The sequence below is a fragment of the Sapajus apella genome, unplaced genomic scaffold (genome assembly GCF_009761245.1).
Source record: "Sapajus apella isolate SASKATOON/1434 unplaced genomic scaffold, GSC_monkey_1.0 scaffold15, whole genome shotgun sequence".
Classification (NCBI taxonomy): Eukaryota; Metazoa; Chordata; class Mammalia; order Primates; family Cebidae; genus Sapajus; species Sapajus apella.
Genome location: NW_022436955.1, coordinates 15,025,275 through 15,047,915, shown reverse-complemented (window position 1 = coordinate 15,047,915; position 22,641 = coordinate 15,025,275). Strand labels below are relative to the sequence as shown.

Genomic DNA, 22,641 nt, shown 5'->3' with positions numbered 1-22,641 from the left:
AGTGAGGACCCCGGTCAGGGCTAAGCAGATCAGGGCTGCCCTCCCCATGCCGTGGGGTTTCTCAATGCTTCTGAAATGGACTCACACAAGAAAATCACAAAGGGCTTTGGACGGTAGGAAAACCATGCAAACCGTTTCCACTTCTCAGAGCAACCTGCGGCGTGCCCTCTGGAGTACACAGAGTCACGGATAACTGCTGCCTCCTTCTTCACCTCAGTCTTAGGATTTCTTCATTTTTATTCTGGAGAGAATCCAGCAAGTGATCACATTGTTTTCTAGACACAAAGAATCCCATCCCTGGGGCAAAGTGCTACTTGTCCCGTGGAAGCGTTTGTCAGCAAGCAGATGAGACACAGCAAGGAGATGAGACGCAGTAGGAAGAGCACAGCCCTGGGCCCTGGGCCTGCGGGCCAAGTCCCTACTCTGCTGCTGTCTACAGCAGCCCTGTCCTCAGGAGCTTTCTGCAGGTAAGGAAACGGCTTCTGTCTGCACATCCAATACAGCAGCCACTCACATGGCACTAAGACAGACGGGTTGGTGCAATGGAAACCTAGCGACCTGAGACATCCAGGATTGCCAGGAAAGGCCCGAGTTTGCCTCTGCTTTATGCTGGTGCAGGATGGGAACGGCCCTGTGTAGGCTGCCCTCAGCGCTCACATCACAGGTTTGATCTGGGAAAGACCAGCCATGGGAAGCAGGATGACTTGCCCTGGAGGCACAAGTGAAGGACAGGCACGAATGAAAGCTACCCAGGGTAAAAGTGTACACTCTGGGATCTTTAGATCATGTCCAGCCTGGAGTGTATGATACAGGGTAAGAAAAAAACCAAGGAATAAAAAGTCCTCCAGGTACTTCCAGCAATTGAAACCCTTTGAATGGAAGTCTAGTCAATCAACTGGCACCATATTGAATTCTATTCCCTAATGGGTCATACAAAAGTATAAGGCTCTAGGAAGCATCTACCCCAACCAAAGCACAAACACCAGGGCCACCACACACTATGCATGAGCCCAGTGAGATCTGCTTAGTGTCTGAAAGCACCAGTGGGCACCAGAGAGGGGTTTCCTTTTCCTTTTTTTTGGGAGGAGTCTCACTCTGTTGTCCATGCTGGAGTGCGGTGGCACGATCTGTGCTCATTGCAACCTCCAGCTGCTGGATTCAAGCAATTCTCCTGCCTCAGCCTCCTGAGTAGCTGGGACTACAGAGGCATGTGCTACCACGCCCAGCTAATTTTTGTATTTTTGGTAGAGACGGGGTTTTACCATGTTGGCCAGGATGGTCTCGATCTCTTGACCTCATAATCCGCCCGCCTTGGCCTCCCAAAGTGCTGGGATTACAGGCACCCAGCCTGGAGACAGGACTTCTAAGGAGGTGATTAGGTTAATATGAGGCCTTTAGGGTGGACCCTAACCCTATCTGGTATATCCTCATCATAAAGAGAGACACCGTGGGACTTGCACAGAGAGGGTGTACCAGACCAAGGACACTCTCTGCACGTCATCAGTGAGGCCTCAAGCCAAACCTGCCGGCACTTGGATCTTGAACCTCTAGCCTCCAGATCTGTGAGAAAATACATTTCTTCTGTTTAAGCCAAGCTATGGAAATGGGAGGTGAAAAATACAGACATTCTTTTTTGACTTTATGATATGACAATTTTGGATAAAAGTTTGGGTTGAAACAACAGATGGGCATGTTCCAAGAAAATCATACGCTGTCTGGTTTCTGATATTCTAATTAGAGCGGAGGTCAAAGATCTTCTAAAAGCAATAAATGGCTCCTTTTATTAACACATACGTAAAAGGTCTCAAGACAGTCTTGAGGCATAAAACTATAAAAAGCCATTCAACATCCACTCTGAAAAACACATCTTTACAAAGTCCTTCCAAAGTCCCTCGAAAGCGCTAATGGAATAAGACATAAGTGGCAAAAAGCAAAATTAAATGCTCATCTGAAGACTTTTCTCCCACACTGAGAAAAACTGTGAAACAGGGAGACAGACAGGCAAGAAAAGCTGTACCCCACCCAGGCTGGCAGGAACCACACTTCTCTAAAACGCAAGCCAAAAAATATTAAGGCAAATGTAGCCCAAATCTAGCCTGGGTCTACCAGAAGGCTGAGGAAACCCAGTGAGGAGCTGAGCATGGTCCAGCAGAACTTTCTGAACTGTTCCAGAAATCTAGTCTAAGTTAATCATGAGCCCCATGGCACTATTAAGCACTTTAAATCTGGTTAGTATGATGCAGAAACTGGGTTTAAAATTTTATTTAGCGTTAATAGAGAATTTCGAGAAGCTTCCTTGTGGCCCTCAGGGGATCTGAAAGCCCAGGAACCAGGGAAGTGCTTAGAACTGATTTGCAAGGCCACAAAACTTTCCACTGCTCGTCGATGTTTGAAAAAAATAATTTGGAACCATAATTCTTATAATTGGGTCACAGTTTGAAGGGGGTTCCTTAACATCTGTGACTCTCAGAAAAAGCCTTTGAGCTATTTCTGTACGCAGAGAGAGAGATGCATGTTCTATTTCCTCCCTGGCCCCTACCAAGGTCGGGAACAAGTTTCATACAGGATGTAAGTAGCCCTAGAAATGGATTCTTTGGACATTCCTAAAGACGGTAGAGGTACAAATCGTTATTTCTCTTGAAAACTCCATTCAGGCAAGAGAGAAAGTGTGAACTGGGATAGGGGATCCATGTGGGAGGGGTCTGCATACATGGCAGGAGACAGCAGAGCATGACGGCCACTTCCTGCTACAGCTGTCAGCTTTAGAAGGTCTCTCCCCTCCAGTGAAATCCAGGGACAGAACTCCCAGCTCCCAACCCAGCAAAAACACCCACACTCACTGGCTAGCTACCCACGTTCATCGTAGGGTAGTTTCAAATTTTCAAGTTTCCTGGATATACCTTTTGAAGGTGACTTGGGATGTTTGGAAATAAAGGTTTCACAAAAATAACACTTGGCACAACATGATGTCTTGTGGCTCCCTTGGAGGTTCCCATATCACTGGGCTGTGATGAGCCAGTGGGGGTCCCTGGCATGCTCCCATCCCTACACAGAGGAACCCCACCCCCTGCCCCTTCAATGCTCACTCCTCAACCTGCACACAAACACATCCATATACTGTCCTCATTCCAGGAACCACTAGCAGGATGTTTTTTTTCTTTATTCTTTTTTTCTTTTTGCTCTGCCAAAAAGAAACCCTCCCCAGCAGTGAGTGGCCACGGTATCACTGCTTCTCCCAGTGGGCGACTCTGGGCACGCACTGCCACCTACCCATGAAGACAGCATGGAAGACGGCCTGGAGCCCTTGACCAAGCACAGCACTGACCAGAAGGGCAGTGCACAGCCAGTGCCACAGTGTCATATGCCGAAAGAACACACACAAAACCCTGGTAGCTTCATCATCTCAGAAAAATAATGCAACAAATGAATGGTGGATCTAGAACATCAAAGAACAAATGAATACAAATCACTGCACCTCAGGCCACTGCAGCCGGGTCTCGATAACCACTAAAGAGGTACAAGTCCTGGAACAGACAAACAGGGCTCAGGGGGCTGGGTGGGAACCTGCACGCTCGACCCACTGCCCATGTGGCCATCCTGGTGATGCCACACCCTCTCCAGAGGGACCTTCCAGGCCATGGGCATCTGACAGCAGTGAAACAGCACTGCGTATGTCCACCTTCCAGCAGACCAGATCATTAGCATATTTTGCAGAGAGCAAGCAGAAAAGTTTAATTGCCCCTAATTACTCAGTTCAACAAGGCTCCTAGATAATGGCTCTCAGATTTCTTGCCTGGTATCAACGTAATTTCCCTGACTCTGGCTTCATTATATCCCTAGCTTAGAAGCAATAGCCTCTCCAAGATGGCTTTCCAGAACAGACACTGAAGTGATGTTCCTGCAAGGCTGGGCCATCACTACCAAGGTTTCTTGTATGAGGAGTCAGATCATCAGCCTTCACACCACTCAGCGTGTGGGGTGTGTGTGTGTGTGTATGTGTGTGTGTGTGTGAGGGAGGGAGGAGGATGCACTAGAGTGTACTTAAGAAGGACTAAGACAAGGAATATGTAATCAGAAGCCATCACAATTACAAATGTAAATGAACAGGCAATTGGCACTGACCTTTGTAGATTGTTAGAGGACTAATTAAGGCAAATCAAGAACTCTGTTCCAACAGAAAAACAAGATAGTGTACACTGAGAACTTCTCCTGTTCTCTCTGTGTAAATGCAAAATGCCGGAGAATCACAGAGTAACCAAACGACGAGTATTGGCAAATAAAAAGCATCTCCATGAACGAAATACAACCACAACTTACTTCTTAGCAGCTTCTTAGTGATTTTGCTAAAATCCCTACCAACAAGCACCACCACCATCTGAACCCCTGCCACACATCGGACATTCTGTTAGAGTCCATGTAAATAGATCCCACCCCCAAAACAGCTAGAGACAAGAGTTACTAACTCCTTGCTTGAATGATTATTTTAAAAGCTGTAAGAAAAATACTCAGCCGGGCGCAGTGGCTCATGCCTATAATCCCAGCACCTTGGGAGGCCAAGGTGGGCAGATCACCTGAGGTCTGGAGTTCGAGACCTGCCTGACCAACATGGAGAAACTCTGTCTCTACTAAAAATACAAAATTAGCTGGGCCTGGTGGCGTATGCCTGTAATCCCAGCTACCTGGGAGGCAGGAGCACTCCAGCCTAAAACCCTGTCTCTACTAAAAGTACAAAAATGAGTCGGGCATGGTGGCATGTGCCTGTAGTCCCAGCTACTCAGGAGGCTGATGCAGGAGAATCACTTGGACCCAGGAGATGGAGGCTGCAGTGAGCCAAGATCGTACCACTGCACTCTAGTTGGGGCAACAGAGTAAGACTCCGTCTCAAAAAGAAAAAAAAAAAGCTTAAAAAAAGGAATCAATCTTTGTTATCCTGTGAACTCCATTTTTCATTTAGCAGCATTATGTTCTCCTTTCATGTTCATACATAATGACCTCTCTTTACCCTTGCATTGTAAAGCATCTTTCTAAAAAGCACGCTGAAATTTACAATCCCTGTCCAAAGAGTCCTTCATTAGGGAATGTCCTTTAGACAGATAAAGTCATATTTTCTCCATGCCTCCATAAACGCTTAAAATTTCAGTCACCCCAATTTGTTTGGATGCATTTTTAAATTTAACTTCTCCAGTTAAAAATACTTTAAGAGTTCCTATACATTCCCCAAGCCTGGTCAACAAGATGAATAGTAAGAAAGAAAAAACAAAGAGCATGGGTGTGCTGGTTTTATGAAACAATATTTCAGAAATTCAGAGCTGGCCTCAACATATTTTAGTGACAACAGAAAAATTACACTGAAATTGCATATAATTTAGCTATTTACAAAAAAAAAAAAAGATGTACTTCATATTTAGAGGACAGCCTTATGTCGACTTTGAAAAATAAAAACAAAACCAAGTAAGAGAGCTGAAGACAGTATATTTTCTTGGTCTCTTAGGCTGTATAAGTTAAGCAGAGCACTCTGAAACTTGGTTTAAAAAATGATCTATCAAGTGAAGCAAATGAGTGTTTCAGTAAAGACTGTCACCACAACCACATTATCACTTTGCAAGCTGTGTGCACTTCTCTGTGCACTGTGAATGCCAAAGATGTATCAATAAAGGGGGTTACTGCTTTTTGCTCCAAGCAAAACAAGTCTCTTACATTCTGAATGATCATGTGCCCTCTGTAAACTGAGTCCGGGTCCAATTACTTCCAACGGCTGAGCTGGTCTATTCATCAGTGTATCCACACTGAGAGCACAGAGGAGACATCAGCTATCACCTGTGTTCTCCAGCTCATAAAAAGTCTTATATGTAATAGGTTGTCAATAAAGAATTGTTGAACTTAATGACATGCGTGTGAAATTTGGAGGTCTATGTCTACATGAAAGAGAAAGTAATTAGGGCAAGGCGAGTAAGAGAGAAAACAGGAGGAGGAGGAGGAGGAGAAAGGCCAAAAGCAGAACACAAAGGGCCTGTGTTCTCAAAGCCCAGGGCACTGAGAGAGTAAAATTAAGTAAGTTTCACCCAGGAGCCAGAAATGCCTTTTAAATAAGCAAACAGGGAAGCTGATCCTACACATGACCCACCTCTGAGAGCTCTCCATTTTTCAAGAGCTTCTGGTCAACTAGGGAAGCAGACAGCAGATGCCAGCAACTCAGAGCTCTAGCCCAGTGCATCGACCAGTGATAAGGAGTAGCATTTACCTGTGGGTAGGTAAGTATGAAACCAGGCCCGGCATGGTGGCTTACTTTGGGAAGCCGAGACCAGGCACATCACCTGAGGTCAGGAGTTCAAGGCCAGCCTGACCAACATGGAGAAACCCTGTCTCTATTAAAAACACAAAAATCAGCAGGGCATGGTGGTATGCACCTGTAATCCCAGCTACTCAGGAGGTTGAGGCAGGAGAATTGCTGGAACTCAGGTGACAGAGATTGCAGTGAGCCGAGATTACACCACTGCACTCCAGCCTGGGTGACAGAGAAAGACTCTGTCTCACCAAAAAAAAAAAAAAAGAAAGAAAAGAAAGGAAGAGAGAAAGAAAGAGAGAGAGAGAGAAAGGAAGAAGAGAAGAGAAGAGAAAGAAGAGAAGAGAAGGAAAGAAAGAAATGCTGAGACCAAATCCCAACCAATTCCAGAGACTACCTGGTCTTGAGGAAAAACACTCAAGCCAATAAATTGTGGGGGGCTGGAAGAAGAATCTCATGTGGTTAGTTACCATCTTTGAGAGATATATTTCCAAGCCATTTTTAAAACAGGAAGGCCCACCGGGCATGCGTGCTTGTGTCTGTTGTGGGGTAACGGTGGGAATGTGTAACAATGAAGACCATCACACTAACCAAAGACAATTTAACACAGGACTTGGCCTGCCCGCTGACCTAAGGGCAGGGTTCCACCATAGCTGGGCCACACGTGTACAGCAGCCTAACTATTAGCACACAGCTGGCAGCCAACGCTCTGCACTCTGGTGCAAGGCAGGACTTGTACGTATGTCCTTAAAAAACGGACATTTCAACTTTAACCCACGAGGCCTCTCACGGAGTTACGTGGCCAGTCCTGGCAGATATAGATCCTGGCTGCTACCAGAAAATTCTGAAGGGATGGAGGAAACTTTTGCAATTTCTTCTACCTTGACTCTCTCCTCCAGACCTACAGGTTTGCATGGCTTAGCAGGCTACATGACGAACTGGACTGACTGGCAAGCAACTGACTCCAGGAACGGGTGAACTGGGAATAGATAATATTTTTGTGAACCACAGGGCAGAAGCTATTGTTGAGTTCACCCCTCCTGCCTTAGCAGCAGATATCCAGATACCGGTAGGAGGTGAGGTCCAGCACTCAGCAAGCACAAGGAGTTGGTTCTGAAGGGTTCTGTGTAATATTTTGTGACATGTGGACAACAGAGGAGAAGGGGAAAGCAGAAGGAATGTCATCCCTGAACAGGATGATGACAGGAAGCCGGAACTGCCAACTCCAGATAGCACGGCCACGGAGGGGAGGCTTCCGGTCAGAGTGGGTGTGGCGCCTAAAAGGTGCTCCAAGACTTTCTCATGCTCCTGCTGCCACAGGATGACATTTCTAGCTGAAAAATCATGTCCCAACCCTGGTGTTAAAGAGGACAGAGTTGAGAATAGTCTATAAAGCCGATGTTTACAAAATTTAAAGCTGACCATCTTAAACATCTGAATTCTACCAGGTCCATCATGTCCCTTCTCTCGAAGACATCCTTGCAAGTTTTGAAAAGCCAATCCCTGGGAGAGGGAGGATGTATTCTAAGATGGGTTTTCTTAAAGTGATTCCTAAAACACAACCAAGTTCTTGTTAATGTCCATATGAATAATACCGAATACTTTGTCCCTCTGTCATCAGTCGAATATGGACTGAACCGGAGCCTGTGGGGGGAGGGCGGGGATGCAGTGTGGGGAGAGAATAGGGGAGAGACCCAAAACATGACTGCAGGTCAAAGCCAATCCAAAAGGACCTTGAAATATGGAAGGGAAGTCTATCGCCTCCATGGAGGCTGCGCATACACTTCTCAAGGGGAAACACCCATAGCATGCACTAAATGAGAGGAACCTCGAAGGGGCTGGGGCCATACTGCACCCACCGAAGTACCACATTCCAAAACGGAACTGCCCGTTCCAGGCCACAGACTCTGGGTGAAACAGCAGCTGGAAACTGTTTAGTTTGGGGCACCTCATTCATAAAAAAGCAATTCTGAGCAGAGTGAAGAAAAGAATTGAGGAGTAAAATGGACCAGCTTTTAACAGACAATTAAAACAAAGATGTGGCCAGGCGCGGTGGCTCACGCCTGTAATCCCAGCACTTTGGGAGGCCGAGGTGGGTGGATCACGAGGTCAAGAGATCGAGACCATCCTGGTCAACATAGTGAAACCCTGTCTCTACTAAAAATACAAAAAATCAGCTGGGCATGGTGGCACGTGCCTGTAATCCCAGCTACTCAGGAGGCTGAGGCAGGAGAATTGCCTGAACCCAGGAGGCGGAGGCTGCAGTGAGCCGAGATCGCGCCATTGCACTCCAGCCTGGGCAACAAGAGCAAAACTCCGTCTCAAAAAAAAAAAGATGTGTGCAGAGCTGTCCCCCAACCCCTTGCAAAAAAAATACCCCTAACAAAGCACAAACCCTGAACAAGAAACAGGTCTAGGTGTGTTGGTAGAAAAACGAGAATTCAGAGAATGACTTAACAGTGCACTAATGCAGAGCAGCGGATCAAACAGAGGCCACAATCCCTGGATGGGGCCCAGGCTCCCCAACAGCCCAATGGCCTCAGCCTCTGGCCCGTCCCCATCCCTCACTCCTGAGACTGCCCCCATGCAGACAGATGGGATCGAGGCAAAGCAGAAGCTCCGCCAATTAAGGCATTTCAACTTTAACCAGAAGAGGCATGTGAAAAGCACACGGCAAGGGACAGTCTTGCAGTGACCTTCAAGTGACAGAAAGTACCCAACAGCCCTTTCCTGAACAAATGATTCACACGGACTGTCGAAACCTCAACCACTGTAGCAGGGAGAAAAATTCTTGAGTTGTGGTCTATGCCATCATTTGGGAATCGCTGTTCCATTTATAGGAGGAGGCAGCGAAGGAGCAGCCAGATGATCCGGAGAGGATCAGGTGGGCAGAGAGCTCTGGAGGGCTTAGAAGGGATGCCTCGAGGAGGAAATGAAGCTGACAGAAGAACTGATAGAGCAGAGCATTTAGAGATTAGGATACGTCTACTTCTGGCAGAGTAAGGTTCGCCATGAATTAATCATAGGTACCTACAAAACCAGAGAAGACAATAGGTTGTACAAGAAGGTAAATGAAATTATAAAACTCTACATGGCTCAGCTGCGATTAATATTTATAGTTATAATAATGAAAACACTGAATATTAATATAATCCCAAATTATTATTTAATCATAATGGAAGGTGGAGGGAGGAAGGCATGAGGGTGAAGGGGGCCTGGGGAGTGGGAGCAAGTTCAAGTGGTGCGGGGCGGGGGGCGGGGGGGGGGGGGGGTGCGGGAGTGTTCCGGGCAGAGCCTATCTGTGGGTAGAGTGAGGGTGCGTATGGGATGCGTGTCAGTGTGTACAGAGTGTGTAGGGGTACTGAGTATATGTGTTTGTGATGTCTGCATGTGGGGGGTGCAGTATATGTAGGGAAAATCCATGTGGATGGGTGCAGTATGTCTTGTGCGGTTGTGTGAATACAATGTATGTGTGGATATGGTGTCTTGTGGGCTGTGTGGGTGTGGATGGAATATGTGGGATGCAGAAAAAGTGTGTGTGTGTGCACGTGCGTGCATATGTGAGAATGTGTGTGTATGGGGCATCGGGCGCTGGCGTGTGCCCTCTGTGTGACTTTGTGGTTGCGGTATGGGTCTAAGTGTGTACACTGGTGGGTTTGTGGAACAGCACATGGATGAAATCCTCATCTGCCTGGGTAGAAAGCCAAGAGGTACCATCTAAAACTTAAAAACAAGAAACAGTCATAGAAGCATGAGGAGAAACATGGAAATAAGTAACAAAAGAAACATCTACAAGTTGAAAGCTCTTTCCCTGGAAAAGGGGATGGGAGAGGGCCATGCTATTCTTCATAAGGGTTACATAACTCTTTGCCTTTAAAAATTATAAAAATGTGTAATTTGATTATGTTAAGATTAAAACTGCATACAACCATGATGGCTGGATGGCCAAGAAGGCGCTACGAGAGACAGAGGAACCAGGAATGGCATCAAGTCTCTGGCTTGGCCAGGCTGTTAGACAAGCTGCCGTTAAACGGATAAAGAAGTGTGGCAGAGACAGCTATGAATAAGGTGGCCAAGAGGTGGGATCAATGACAAGTCTGTGAAGCTCAGCATCTGGGAGGTGGGACCAGTGGTGTCCAGGAAGCTGTTGAAGAGTATTTGGCAGCACCAGGACATCAAGGCTCACGAGGCTGGGAGCCAAGAACCAGGCCACAGTGCCAGGTGCCCAGGCACATGGGGCAGGCTGAGGACCAGCAGCCAGGGACAAGCTTGGAGAACTGTCAAAGGAAGCCAGAGGACAAGGGGGAGATGCCTGCAAACCAAGGGAAGGGAAGGGAAGGCAAGGGAGCTTCACGAAGAGGCTGGGCAACAATTTCTAACAACGCAGAAAGAAGCGGTCAGGCCCAGCGGGTCCTGGGCTGTGTCAATCGAAGGTCAGCGGCGCCCTCCCAAGGGTCGCTTGGACAGGAGGACATGGGTTGTAGAAGGTTGAGATGTGGAATAGGGGTGAGCAGTTCAGAGGGTTCTCTCAAGAATCTGGAAGATTCTGTCGTAGAGGGAGCATGGGACCTAGGATGAAAGGAAAGCTTTTCTAGGAAAGCTTTTTTTGTTTCTCAAGAGGCAAGCGACTGTCTTGTGCATCTAAGTTGAGTGCAAGTGACTGAAAGACTGAAAAAACCGGAAAGAGGAGGTGATTCTACCCAGCGAAGTCCCAATATGAAGGGGAGTCATGGGGGTGTGAGGGAGGTGGGGAAAAGGTGGCTGCAGGGAGACAATGGGGAGGTAGACACGAGGCGAGCTCCCACCGGGTCTCGACGCCTTGAGGCAGCAAGCAGCACAAACCCACGAAAGAATCGCTCTCAAATACAACTGAAATGTTTATAACAAGCACTTGTTTTATTCCTCTCTGAATTTTGTTTTTACAAACCAGACTTTGAGGCCACAAACTGTCTACTCTTAATACTGAGCAGGACACATGATATAGTATTTGCTACGTCGGCTTGAACCAATAAACTGAATCTAGAGTATGTACCGGAGGACTTTCAGAAGAGAGTATCTTTTGTCGGCCTGCTCCCTGGGTAGTAGCTTGCGACTTCCCTAAGACTGAGCCTTGCTTCAAGAAAAGTGCTGCCAAGTTCCAAAGGAAGAAAGAAAAGCAACAATCCCTACGTGTTCCTTCCAGAACACAACGCTTACCTGTGAGGTTAGTAAGGGACATGAGAACCAGTTGGATCAGAAATGTCTCCCTCAAACAGAAGTCCTCAGGAGGCCTCAAGGAGGTGAACAACCAGGCCTAACCTGGGCCTCCCACACCTGTGAGACCACTCACCTGGGTCTGTGGAGGGACATCTGCGGATGGTAAAGATCTGCCCCAGGTCCTCGTCCTCCTCTGGAAGGCCCTTCTGCAGCCGCTGCAGCTTTCGCAGGCTCTCACTTCGCTGGTGCTTCATGGAGCGCACGTGCTGGATGAGGTTGAGCTTGGCCTTGGTGGAGTAGTTGCACAGGACGCAGTGGTAATAGCAGCTCTCACCTTCCACACCACTTTCGTGCTGCTGCAGGTGCTGTGAGGGACAAAAGAGAAGAACATGCCTTGGGTAAGCCACTCACAGTCACCAATGGCACCAGCCCACACCATCCTGGTCATAGCCAGAGGCATGCCTCCAGGTTACGCATCTCCACAGCCAAACAGCATGGTCTTTCACATCGTTTGGCTGTGTCCCCACCAATAATCTCCCCTTGAATTGTGATCTGAACTGTAATCCCCACGTGTTGGGAGGCAGGACCTCATAGGAGGTGATTAGCTCATAGGGGTGGTTCCCCCATGCTGTTCCTGTGATAGTGAGTTCTCATGAGATCTTACAGTTTTATAAGGGGCTTTTCCCCACTTCACTCAGCACTTCTCCTTCCTGCTGCCATGTGAAGAAGGACATGCCTGCTTCCCCTTCCATCATTGTTGTAAGTTTCCTGAGGCCTCCCCAGCCCTGAAGAACTGTGAGTCAATTTCTTTCCTTTGTAAATTACCCAGTCCTGGGCAGTTCTTCCTAGCAGCACGGTAATGTACTAATGCAGTCTTCAATCCTGAGATTCCTTAGAGGGGTTGTTTTTGTTTTCCCTAGAGTACTCTTCTTGAGCAGTTCTTTGAAGATGCGCAGCAAGCTGACTCCCATTCCTGTCTCCCCCAAATGGCCCTGGCCATGTGGCTTTTTGGAATGTTGACAATGCTGATCACAGGGGCCCTCCCAGTGCAACACTGGCTTTCCTGGCATACGGTTAAAGGTTTCCCCTTTTGTTCTCTAAAGTATCCTGTTTTAGTTAGATCAGAGGTTGGCAAACTATGGCCCAAGGGCCATATTCAACCCACTGATTGTTTTTGTAAAAAAAGTTTTATTGGATCACAGCTGTGTCCACTAATTTACATACTGTCTATGGATGCTTTTGAAACATCAGAGTTGAACAGTTGTGACAAAGATACTATAGTCCACAAAGCCTAAATTATTACCATAGAAACATACTAAATTATGACAGGAAAAATTAAGCCAACCCAGATTCAGGTAATAGCCTCTGGCCATCCTGCCTGTACAAGATCCTAGGTCAGGAACACAAGGCCAGAGCTGGTATCTGGCCTTTTCACAAGATAACTCTAGTTTTTGTATTTACAACCACAGTCTACTAGGAGAGCCCCAAATTAGGTTTCCCCCTACATTAAAAAATGCCAGAAAAACAAATTTCTCCAGTCTACTTTTCTGCCAATATCTCAGAGTCACCTGATCCAAACATAATTTGGAACATCTGACCAATACACCAAGTGACCAATGATGCTGGTCCTTTGTTGTGTATTGATCCCAGAGCATGGCAGCCTAAGAGCCCCCAGGAGGCAGGCACAGATAGAATTCATGTCTGGGGTGTAAGAACAGAAGAGGTCATGAAGACAGTTGGTGGACCCCAGGCTTCTGTGATTAGGAAGACTTAAAAGTGACCCAAGAACATAACTCACAATGTTTCTGAGTCTCCTGGGGAGGTAATGAAAGCTATGGACCCTTTTTGACTAACAGAGAATTATGGTGTCGAAAGGCCATCTCCTTCATTTCCAAAGGTTCATTTTAGGGGAAAAGGGAGAATTCCTATACTGCGTACACAAGAAGCAATGGAAATACTCCCCAAAAGCTTAAATGACTGACTCAAGGTAACCCAGTTAGTTAGGGGAGAGAGAGATGGAGCCTGGGGCTTGTTTCCTCCAGCATTTACCCAGCATCCTTTTGAAGGAGGTAATTCAGATCACGTGAGTGCTTTTGCGTACCTGTGATTACATGTCCTTCCTTTTTTCTCCTCACCACCTATCCCCAACCCCCAGCCCAGTCATCCAAGCCTGGCCCATGGAGCCATGGCGGGCACACGACAAATGTCTCAAAACTGCCCATGCTGCTAGTCTCCTTTCTGACCCACACTGCTTCTGTCTGATGTCTATGCCGGGATAATGGTTTCTAGTCCTGCTTGGGTATCTCATCCTTGTCTGGCTTAGAATGCAAGACACTGGCAAGCTAGAATGGTTAGAATGCCCTGCACGCCACGCAATCCTAAAAATACCAGAGTGGCCCTGTGAGTGCTTCCTATCAAGGGACACTGCCCAGAGGCTCACATACTGACATGCAAACATCCTGTGTTCGCTGATCACATGTGAAAAATCCAGAAGCATGTTTGTACTTTGTCAGAAGAAGAAACATAAATGCACCAACTAATTGTCACAGAAACTTATGGGAGGGAGGCTGAAGCCCTCGATCACACAAACTGACTAAAGTATCCCACAGGAAATCTTGCCAACTTGTACAAAAGAATGGGATGAGCTTCACAGGCACCAAGAGAGAACAATCCCTTCTGCCCCTGAAATGGGTGATTCATACACTCAAATGCAAAGCCTTGGACAAAGTAAAAATTCTACAAGTAAAAACAGCGCCAGAAGAATTTCACAACCAGAAAGAGTTGGAAGAACCAGCCAGTCCCCCATTAACTGTTAGAGAAATTATAACTGATGATAAAAAGCTTTTCTGGAGATAAATTTAGCTGCTTTTTATTTATTTTTTACTTTTGTTTTTGTTTTTAGAAAGGTTCTTGCTCTGTTTCCCAGGCTGGAGTACAGTGGCTCGATCTCAGCTCACTGCAACCTCCACCTTCCAGGTTCAAGCCATTCTCCTGCCTCAGCCTCTTGAGCATCTGCGCATACAGGTATGCACAACCACATCCGGCCAATTTTTGTATTTTTAGTAGAAACGGGGTTTCATCATGTTGTCCAGGCTGGTCTCGAACTCCACACCGAAAGCGATCCACCCGCCTCAGCCTCCTCAAGTGTTGGGAATACAGGCGTGAGCCACTGCGCCTGGGCTTTGAGCTGCTTTTTAAAAATGATTTAACCTCACTGCCTTCTCTGCGACGAGGTTCCTTGCAGAGGATGTCGGAAGGATGGGATGCCGTGAGGCCGTGCTTTCTGAAGGTTACAACCCCGGGCAGAAGGCAGGCAGAAGATGAGCAAGCCCACGCCCTTTCCCCCAAACTACACCATGAGGCCCCTCAGAACTCAGAAGCCAGAAATAGGACCAGGATATTCCAGGGAGCAAGAGTTTGGCCTGAGACTGAGGAGCTGGAAACCTGTAAGGGAGCAAACTGCTGTCTTAGGTGGCCAGGACCAAAAGAATGATATTCATTAAAGCTTCAACGAAAACAGAGTGAATAAAAGATAGCAGAGACAATAACCATGAAATTCAAAGAAATACATTCCATCAAGAGATTTTGGAGGTAGAATAAACTATGAAATCAGATCAAGAATCACTAAAGCCTTACCTCCAATCCCCTGCTACCTCCCTATGAAACAGGATTTCCTCACAATAAGGCACTGAATTTCAAACATCAAATTTTAATATGGATGTGGGAGCGTTCTCCATTCCAAATGGCTGGAGTCTTCAATCTTTGAGCCAGAAGAGACGAATAACACAGCCAAAAGAGCTGGACAGAAATGTGATGTCAAATGTCTTTTGTCTTTAAATCCACAGGCTACTGGGTTGAAATAAACATCATACCGGAGACTCGTACTTTAAAAAATGGATATGATAAAGATATTCTAAAGTCACCTCACACTCTATCTAGCTCATGTTGGTAAACTACAATCTCTTACACTGCCATGAATTCCTTCGTCTGCCACTTTGAGAGACGTTTTAGCAAGGAACTAGGCATGTACTACAAATCATGGAGAAAAGAATAAAAGGAAATAAGAAAATGGAGCCATGGCTTCTCCCACCTGTCCTGGTACAGTGAACACCTAGAGTCCTCTCCTAGAAACTTCCATAAAAGATTCATTCAAAAGTCCAAGGTTGCCTTGTATTCCAACTTTATTCTCCGAGACTCTTTAAAAAAAATCCAGAATAGTCCAGGCACAGTGGCTCACACACGTAATCCTAACACTTTGGGAGGCCAAGGTGGGCGGATCACCTGAGGTCAGGAGTTCAAGACCAGCCTGGCCAACATGGTGAAACCCTGTCTCTACAAAAACACAAAAATTAGCTGGGCATAATGGTGGATGCCTGTGATCCTAGCTACTTGGGAGGCTGAGGCAGGAGAATCACTTGAATCCAGGAGGTAGAGATTGCAGTGAGCCGAGATTGCACCACTACACTCCAGCATGAAGAAAAACTCTTTCTCCAAAAAAAAAAAAAAAAAAAACCCTCGAGTAAACTGTATCTTGGTTGCCAGGAAACAGCTGCTTATAAAAGGTGACATCCTAACCCAAAATTCTGTTTGCACCCCGGTTCTACTGATGTCTACCTACATGTGACACGTCCTGCTCTCCCCAGATTTTTCAACTGTCTTGTTATTTCTTAAGTTGTCTAACTGGAAGTAAACAGGAGCCCAAAGCTAGCAGCAGGGTCCTGACCTCTGTGACCTTCTCCACACCATTCAGCCATTTCCTAGGCCCTGAGTGGGTAAACCCCCAACCCTGTTGGTCAGATCCTCTCTCCCTTCCTCCCAAGTGGCACTGGCCTCATCCCCAGAATCCCACCCTTGGAACCTGCCTAATAAAAAGCAGCGGGAGGGAGTGTGCTACGAGGCCCATGAGCACTCCACGGGGCAAGCCAGGCAGCCAAGAACATGCCTTCCCTGCAGAAGAGCATGGATGTTTTCATTTGGAGAAGGAGGGAGAATAATTTGTTCCTGACCCAGCTAATTAGAATACCCTCAATTGGGATCACAATGTATTTAATTAAATTCACTGTAATATACGAAGAATCCACCAAGGCACAAATCCCAGTGGTGCACTCAAGAAAGGAGTTGCCTGCTTTCAGAGTTCTTGCTCTCCTCACCAGGCAGGAAATTTTTCTCCCACGCAAATCCTGAATTTCCCAGCCTCTTCCGCCTCTATCACAGAGCTCACCCGCTGTGAGGGGGGCCACTGGGTTCTGTTTTTACTTTTTCCATTTTCTTTACTCTGTGCTCACAATTCCTACCTACTCTCCTTGGTCAGGTCAGGAGTGTAATTTTAAAAAGAAAACAAAACAACAGCTCCAAGCTGGGACGCATGCCACCCAGGGAACCCAAAGAAAACTACCTGGTGAGCCCATTTGGTGAGGGTTTGTTTTGGTTCGATTCTAACTGTCTACAACAGGAGACCCTGTGGGGACGTGTGCACACACACATGCATGCGCGCGCACATATACACATACACATGCACATGCACACATATGCACACATATGCACACAGAATAAGCCCAACCCCAGGGACTTAACCTGCAGGTGACGCAGGCAGTTACAGCAGCAACTCCAAGAACATAAGGAGTGGTGTAACGAGGGCATCCCGCTTTAGCTTGAATACTGTTTAGAGAACACACCTCCTGGAATACTGAAAATCACAGGGGCCTCCTAGCTAACTTCAAGAAAATTCAGTATCTTCCCATAAATTCCTAATGAGAAAGCATTATCAACCAGTAACTCGAGGTCAACCTAGCTAACCAAAAAGGAGCAGGAACTCGTGTCCACCCAAACTCATGTGGTTGGGCCAGCGTCTCCCTATAACCTTGACTATGACTATACTTCTCCTTGATCAGTCCCACTCCAACTCACTTGCTCGTTTAGAAAGCACCTGCAGGCTGGGCATGGTGGCTCACGCCTGTGATCCCAACACTGGGAGGCCAAGGAAGGAGGATCACTTGAGCTTAGGAGTTCAAGACCAGCCTGGGCAACATGGTGAGACCCCATCTCTACAAAAAGAAATAAAAAATTAGCCAAGTGTGGTGGCACACACCTGTAGCCTCAACTACTTAGGAGGCTGAGGCAGGAGGATAACTTGATCCCGAGAGGTGGAGGTTGAAGGGAGGTATAATCACTCCACCCTGGCTGACCAAGTGAGACCGTCTCAATAAACAGACTGGATAGATAGACTAGATAGATAGATAGACAGACAGACAGACAGACAGACAGACAGATAAAGACAGGCAAATAGCACCTGCAAAAGACTATCATAAGAACTCCAAAGGTACAGTAGTTTTCACATAAAGAAACATCTCTGCTTGATAATTTAATTTACTTTCTGAAATCTCAGAGAAGTATGATGACCTATAAGAAGGATGTAAATATCTACTTTGAGTCATAAGTGGTAGCAGAAAAAGACTGCAACCATCTCCAAGTCCTCCAAATCCTGTGCAGTGGGTAACAGCCTGTCCTCATCTGGATTAATTAGAAATTTGGCGCATGTTAGGTAGTCAACGGCTATGGATGGAAATGAAGCCAGGGTTCACACGAGGGCTTACTCACATGGGTCAAAGAGACCTTTCCTTGCACCTCTTTTTAATCCTATTAGGGCTACTTGTGTTTGAAAATGTTCATCCCGTGTGAGTTTCACTGGAAGACGGCACTCCAATGCTTCTGACATGGAAACATCTCAGTGCCCACATCTGTCTCCGTGCCTTCCCTTCTAGGTCTGGTTCACTGAGAAAGCCCTCCCTGCAACAAGAGGCACCCCGGATAAAGGGGCTGGCACGTAACACGAAGCGCAAAAAGCAAACTAATAATTTAAAAAGAAGGGAGAGAATGGAGGCTTGGCTGCGTGACTTTGTGGGATCCTGCCCCATTAGTATGGTGTGCTCGTTCACCCTAGTCAAACACTGAAAGTCGAAGAGACGAAAAGAGGGCTCGTTAGAAAATAATTCATCATGAAAATCAAAAAAATATGTTCCTGTTACTTGTTTCCCAGGAAAACTAACCAACTTCTGACAGAGAACATTGATTTCTATAAATCTGGAGGGGCCCCAGCTCCCTCCTCCTCCCCAACGATAGGAAACTTCTAACATCTGGTTCCTCATGCATAGAATGCAAAATATTGATCAGGTTTTGTCAAAGCCTCCCCTTTAAAGTAGAAATAGACAAAGTACATTCTGACACACACACAAACACACACAATTCACCAACAAAGCTTCCTGGGGGAATAGCACCTGTTACTCTAAACACACCCACACCTGCCCTCTTGGCCACTGTGCTGTGCACACAGCAACTCTGTTTCCAGAGCAGCAGCTCTGAGACAGGGGACTATTCCAGGAGATGTAGGTGCTTCCTGCCCAGCACAGGAGAAACTCCATGGTGGAATGTCCTGGGAAGCCCCCGAGACACCTATCAGGCCAAAGGCAAGCAGGAGAGCCTATCTGTAACTCTTCTCAGTCGGCAGAACTGGAGGTCCCATGATGAAAGAGGCTACCTGTTACCTCACCCCTCTCGAGGGGAACACAGCAACCACAGTGTGCCACGGCTTCAGCTTCTCCGTTCAGGGAGAGGACTATGAAATCTCGCTAACGAATCCAGTGAGAGGGATGGGGAGAAGATGGAGATCAGAGTCAAGTCTGCTAATTCCCCAACTGGATAAGATGAAGTAAGGAAGCCATTCACCATCATATGCGTGCAGAGCATTTACTGTGGGTGAAGCATCTACACACACACTTTTTTTTCTTTTTTGCCTGAGACAGGGTCTCATTCTATCGCCCAGGCTGGAGTGCAGTGGCGCAATCATGGTTCACTGCAGCCTCAACCTCCCCAGGCTCAGGTGGGCTCAGGACTTCCTCAGGCTGAAGTCCCACTTCAGCCTCCTAAGCAGCTGGGACTATAGGTGCATGCCACCATGCCTAGGTATTTATTTTTATTTTTCGTAGAGATACGGTCTCACCAAGTTGTCCAGGCTATTCTCAAACTCCTGGGATCAAGCAATCTTCCCACCAGCCTCCCAAAGTGCTAGGATTACAGACGTAAGCCACCACACCCAGACTACACACACTTTAAAATTTTCACATTACAACCCTATGAGGAGGGTCACATTTGCCTTCCATCCTTGGAGGGGCCCAGAGCTCACAGAAGCCACATGACTCCTGCAAGGTCACCCAGAGCGTGGAGGAAACAGGACCGTACCCTGAGACTTGAGTTCAAGTTCCAAGTCTACCACTGCCAAGCTACGCTGCACAGACTGCAGGGGGTTCTGAAACATGAGACTCCATCGACCCAGGTGTTCACCGAGAATGCCTAAAATTAAAACGAAAATCCAACCAGCAGTGAGGGAGGTTAATTTTTCTTTTTTCTTTTTGAGACAGAGTCTTGCTCTGTCACCAGGCTGGAGTGCAATAGCAAAATCTTGGCTCACTGCAACCTCCACCTCCTAGGTTCAAGCAATTCTTCTGCCTCCACCTCCCAAGTAGCTGGGACCACAGGTGAATGCCACCACGCCCAGCTAATTTTTGTATTTTTAGTAGAAATGGGGTTTCACCATGTTGGCCAGGATGGTCTCGATCTCTTGACCTTGTGATACACCCGCCTTGGCCTCCCAAAGTGCTGGGATTACAGGTGTGATTCATGGCACCCAGCTAGGAGGTTAATTTTTTAATCAGTGAGAGTGTGTTATAGTTCCAAATTTAATGTCACATTTTTAGGAAGACTCCTGGAAGGTCAACCTATATATATATATATATATATATATATATATATATGTATATTCCATTTAATGCTGGCTTTTCATCCGTTCAAGCTCTCGTCCTTGACACATGCTAATTTAGTTCTATTTCATTGTAGGATCCCTGCAGATACCATAAGATAGAAGCCCCAACCATGATTTATAAGAAAAAAGTAAAAGGAAGTAAAAATGTTCCCTTAGATCAATCCATTTGGGTTGCTCTGACCTAGTTTCTGGTTTCTAGGCCAGGCTCCTTAGGCCCTAGAACAAGCCATGATTGCTCGCTCTCTGTATCCAAGGCCAGAACACAGACTTCCCATTCCTGTATCTTTTCCCTTGCACACATTACATTTCCTAATTCAAAAATCTCAACATTAGTGGCCCTGAAAAGAACAAAAAGTTCTAGAAGGAAATAACTATCTAAGTCTATGCCTGTCTATAAGTTGTATCTGCCTTGGCTTTAACTTTTCTGGAAAAACACAAACATGGATCCTTGTGCAATGTGGACGCTTCCATATAATAGATTTCACTTCCCTCTGTTAGGAGAACTCCAGAAGGGAGTGTGGAGCCACTGTTTATACATGGGGAAAAAATTTATCAGGCATGCATTTTTAACATTATGGGAGCAAATTATTAACCCTGTCCCCCCAAAAAAGTGTGTGTAGGCACTCTGCCCATAGTAAATGCTATGCATGTATATGACGGTGAACGAACACTCCTACATCTTCCTGATTTCATGGTAGGCCCCTGAGAAAGGGGCCCACCAGAGCATAACGTCACAAGCAAAATGAGGACTAGTTTCCACAGCGGTCAAGTGAGTGTGCACAGAGCTTTCTGAGGGGGGTATGTGGGTGGATAAAATAACAAAGTGGGTCCCACCAGGATACCCTCAAGCTGACTTCTCTCCAGAAACAACCTACAGCTTCCAGGATCTGACAATCCCCCTTCACTAGGATACTGTATCAGGAGCAGTAACTTTCTTCATTTGTAAGATGTACTTCTTCTCTAGCACTGTTTTCCAGCTCTCCCTAATTTAGGTCCCCACATAAAAATAAAAGCCTCCTGAGATAGTTTGGCTGTGTTCCCACCCAAAACTCATTTTAGTCCCCATAATCCTCATGTGTCATGGTAGGGACCTGGCGGGATGATCGAATCATGACGGCAGTTTCCCCGATGCTGTTCTTGTGACAGTGAGTACTCATGAGACCTGATGGTTGTATAAGGGGCTTCCCCATCCCTTCACTCTGCCCGTCTCTTCCTGCCACCATGTGAAGGACATATTTGCTTCCCTTTCCACCAGGACTGTCAGTTTCCTGAGGCCTCCTAATCCACACTGAACACGGTGAGTCGATTAAACCTCTTTTAAAAAAAAAAATTACCCAGTCTTGGGTATGTCCTCATTAACAGCGCGAAAATGAACTAATACACTGCCATATACACACTATTCTAGCTTGTGCGCATCCAACTCCATGTCAAGCTGTTGCCAATGATGACAGCTTGTGGGGCACTCTGGATTGAGCAGCCCAGTGCAAAACCCTCCCTCTGAATCTCACTAGCTCTGCTATGAAGGCAAGTCACATACACTGTTGAGACTCAGTTTCCTTGCGTGCAAAAGAGACAATAACAGAGCCTCATTTCACTGCTGGGAAAATTCAACAGGATAATTCACATAAAATACTTCATACGGTATGTGTGGTCAGCCTTCGTAATAAACGAGGCTATTACTACTATTGTTATTTTCCATCAGTTGATCTTCAGGATTAGGGATAGAAACAAACATCTACTGAACAAACCTATTTAATATTTCTCTCCTTACAACCAACCCTCACTCTTCCCCAGGCCCCAAAAAGGAATCCCTCATTGACAACAAACTGATACATAAGAATTATTACATGGACAGGGGATACTGAACACACACAGGGCTGCCTTCTCCCTTACAAGAAGTACAAAATTTATATTTTAAGTAACTTGCCAAAGTCATGCTATTGGTGTAGGCAGAGCCCGGATACAAACGCATGCCCTTGCCACAAAATCCCGTATTTGTTTACTGGGTCTCTTTGCCCATCAAGGCACCCATCTAATAAAATGAAAGGACCAAGTTCTTTCTCATGTCTGCCAATATCCCAGGTGAGGAGCAGGGAAGGGAGGAGAGCTCGGCTGAAATGCCTGGAAGACAATTCCTGATTCTCCAAATCCTTCCTGAAGAAATTGCTTATTTGTATCTCCAATCCCATGACAATCAAGACAGCAGGACAAAAAAAAAAAAAAAAAACACACACACACACACTTGTCTACTGGTCAAAACAGGTGTACTACTTCATCTGTAAACTGAAGATATTTTACCTGCCCTGTCTTCCTTGAAGTAATTCTTAAATCCACATGAGAAAATTTC

General features: G+C 46.4%; 1 protein-coding gene across 4 annotated transcripts in view; it reads right to left on the bottom strand.

Annotated features, from left to right (window-relative positions):
• Positions 1-22,641, bottom strand: part of ZFHX3 (zinc finger homeobox 3) — a 279,630-nt gene that overhangs the window by 100,607 nt on the left and 156,382 nt on the right. For all 4 annotated transcript variants that reach the window (XM_032283837.1, XM_032283836.1, XM_032283839.1 and 1 more), the window contains one exon: positions 11,613-11,844. In XM_032283837.1, coding sequence (XP_032139728.1) covers positions 11,613-11,844 — 232 coding nt within the window. The remainder of the gene's footprint in view (positions 1-11,612; positions 11,845-22,641) is intronic.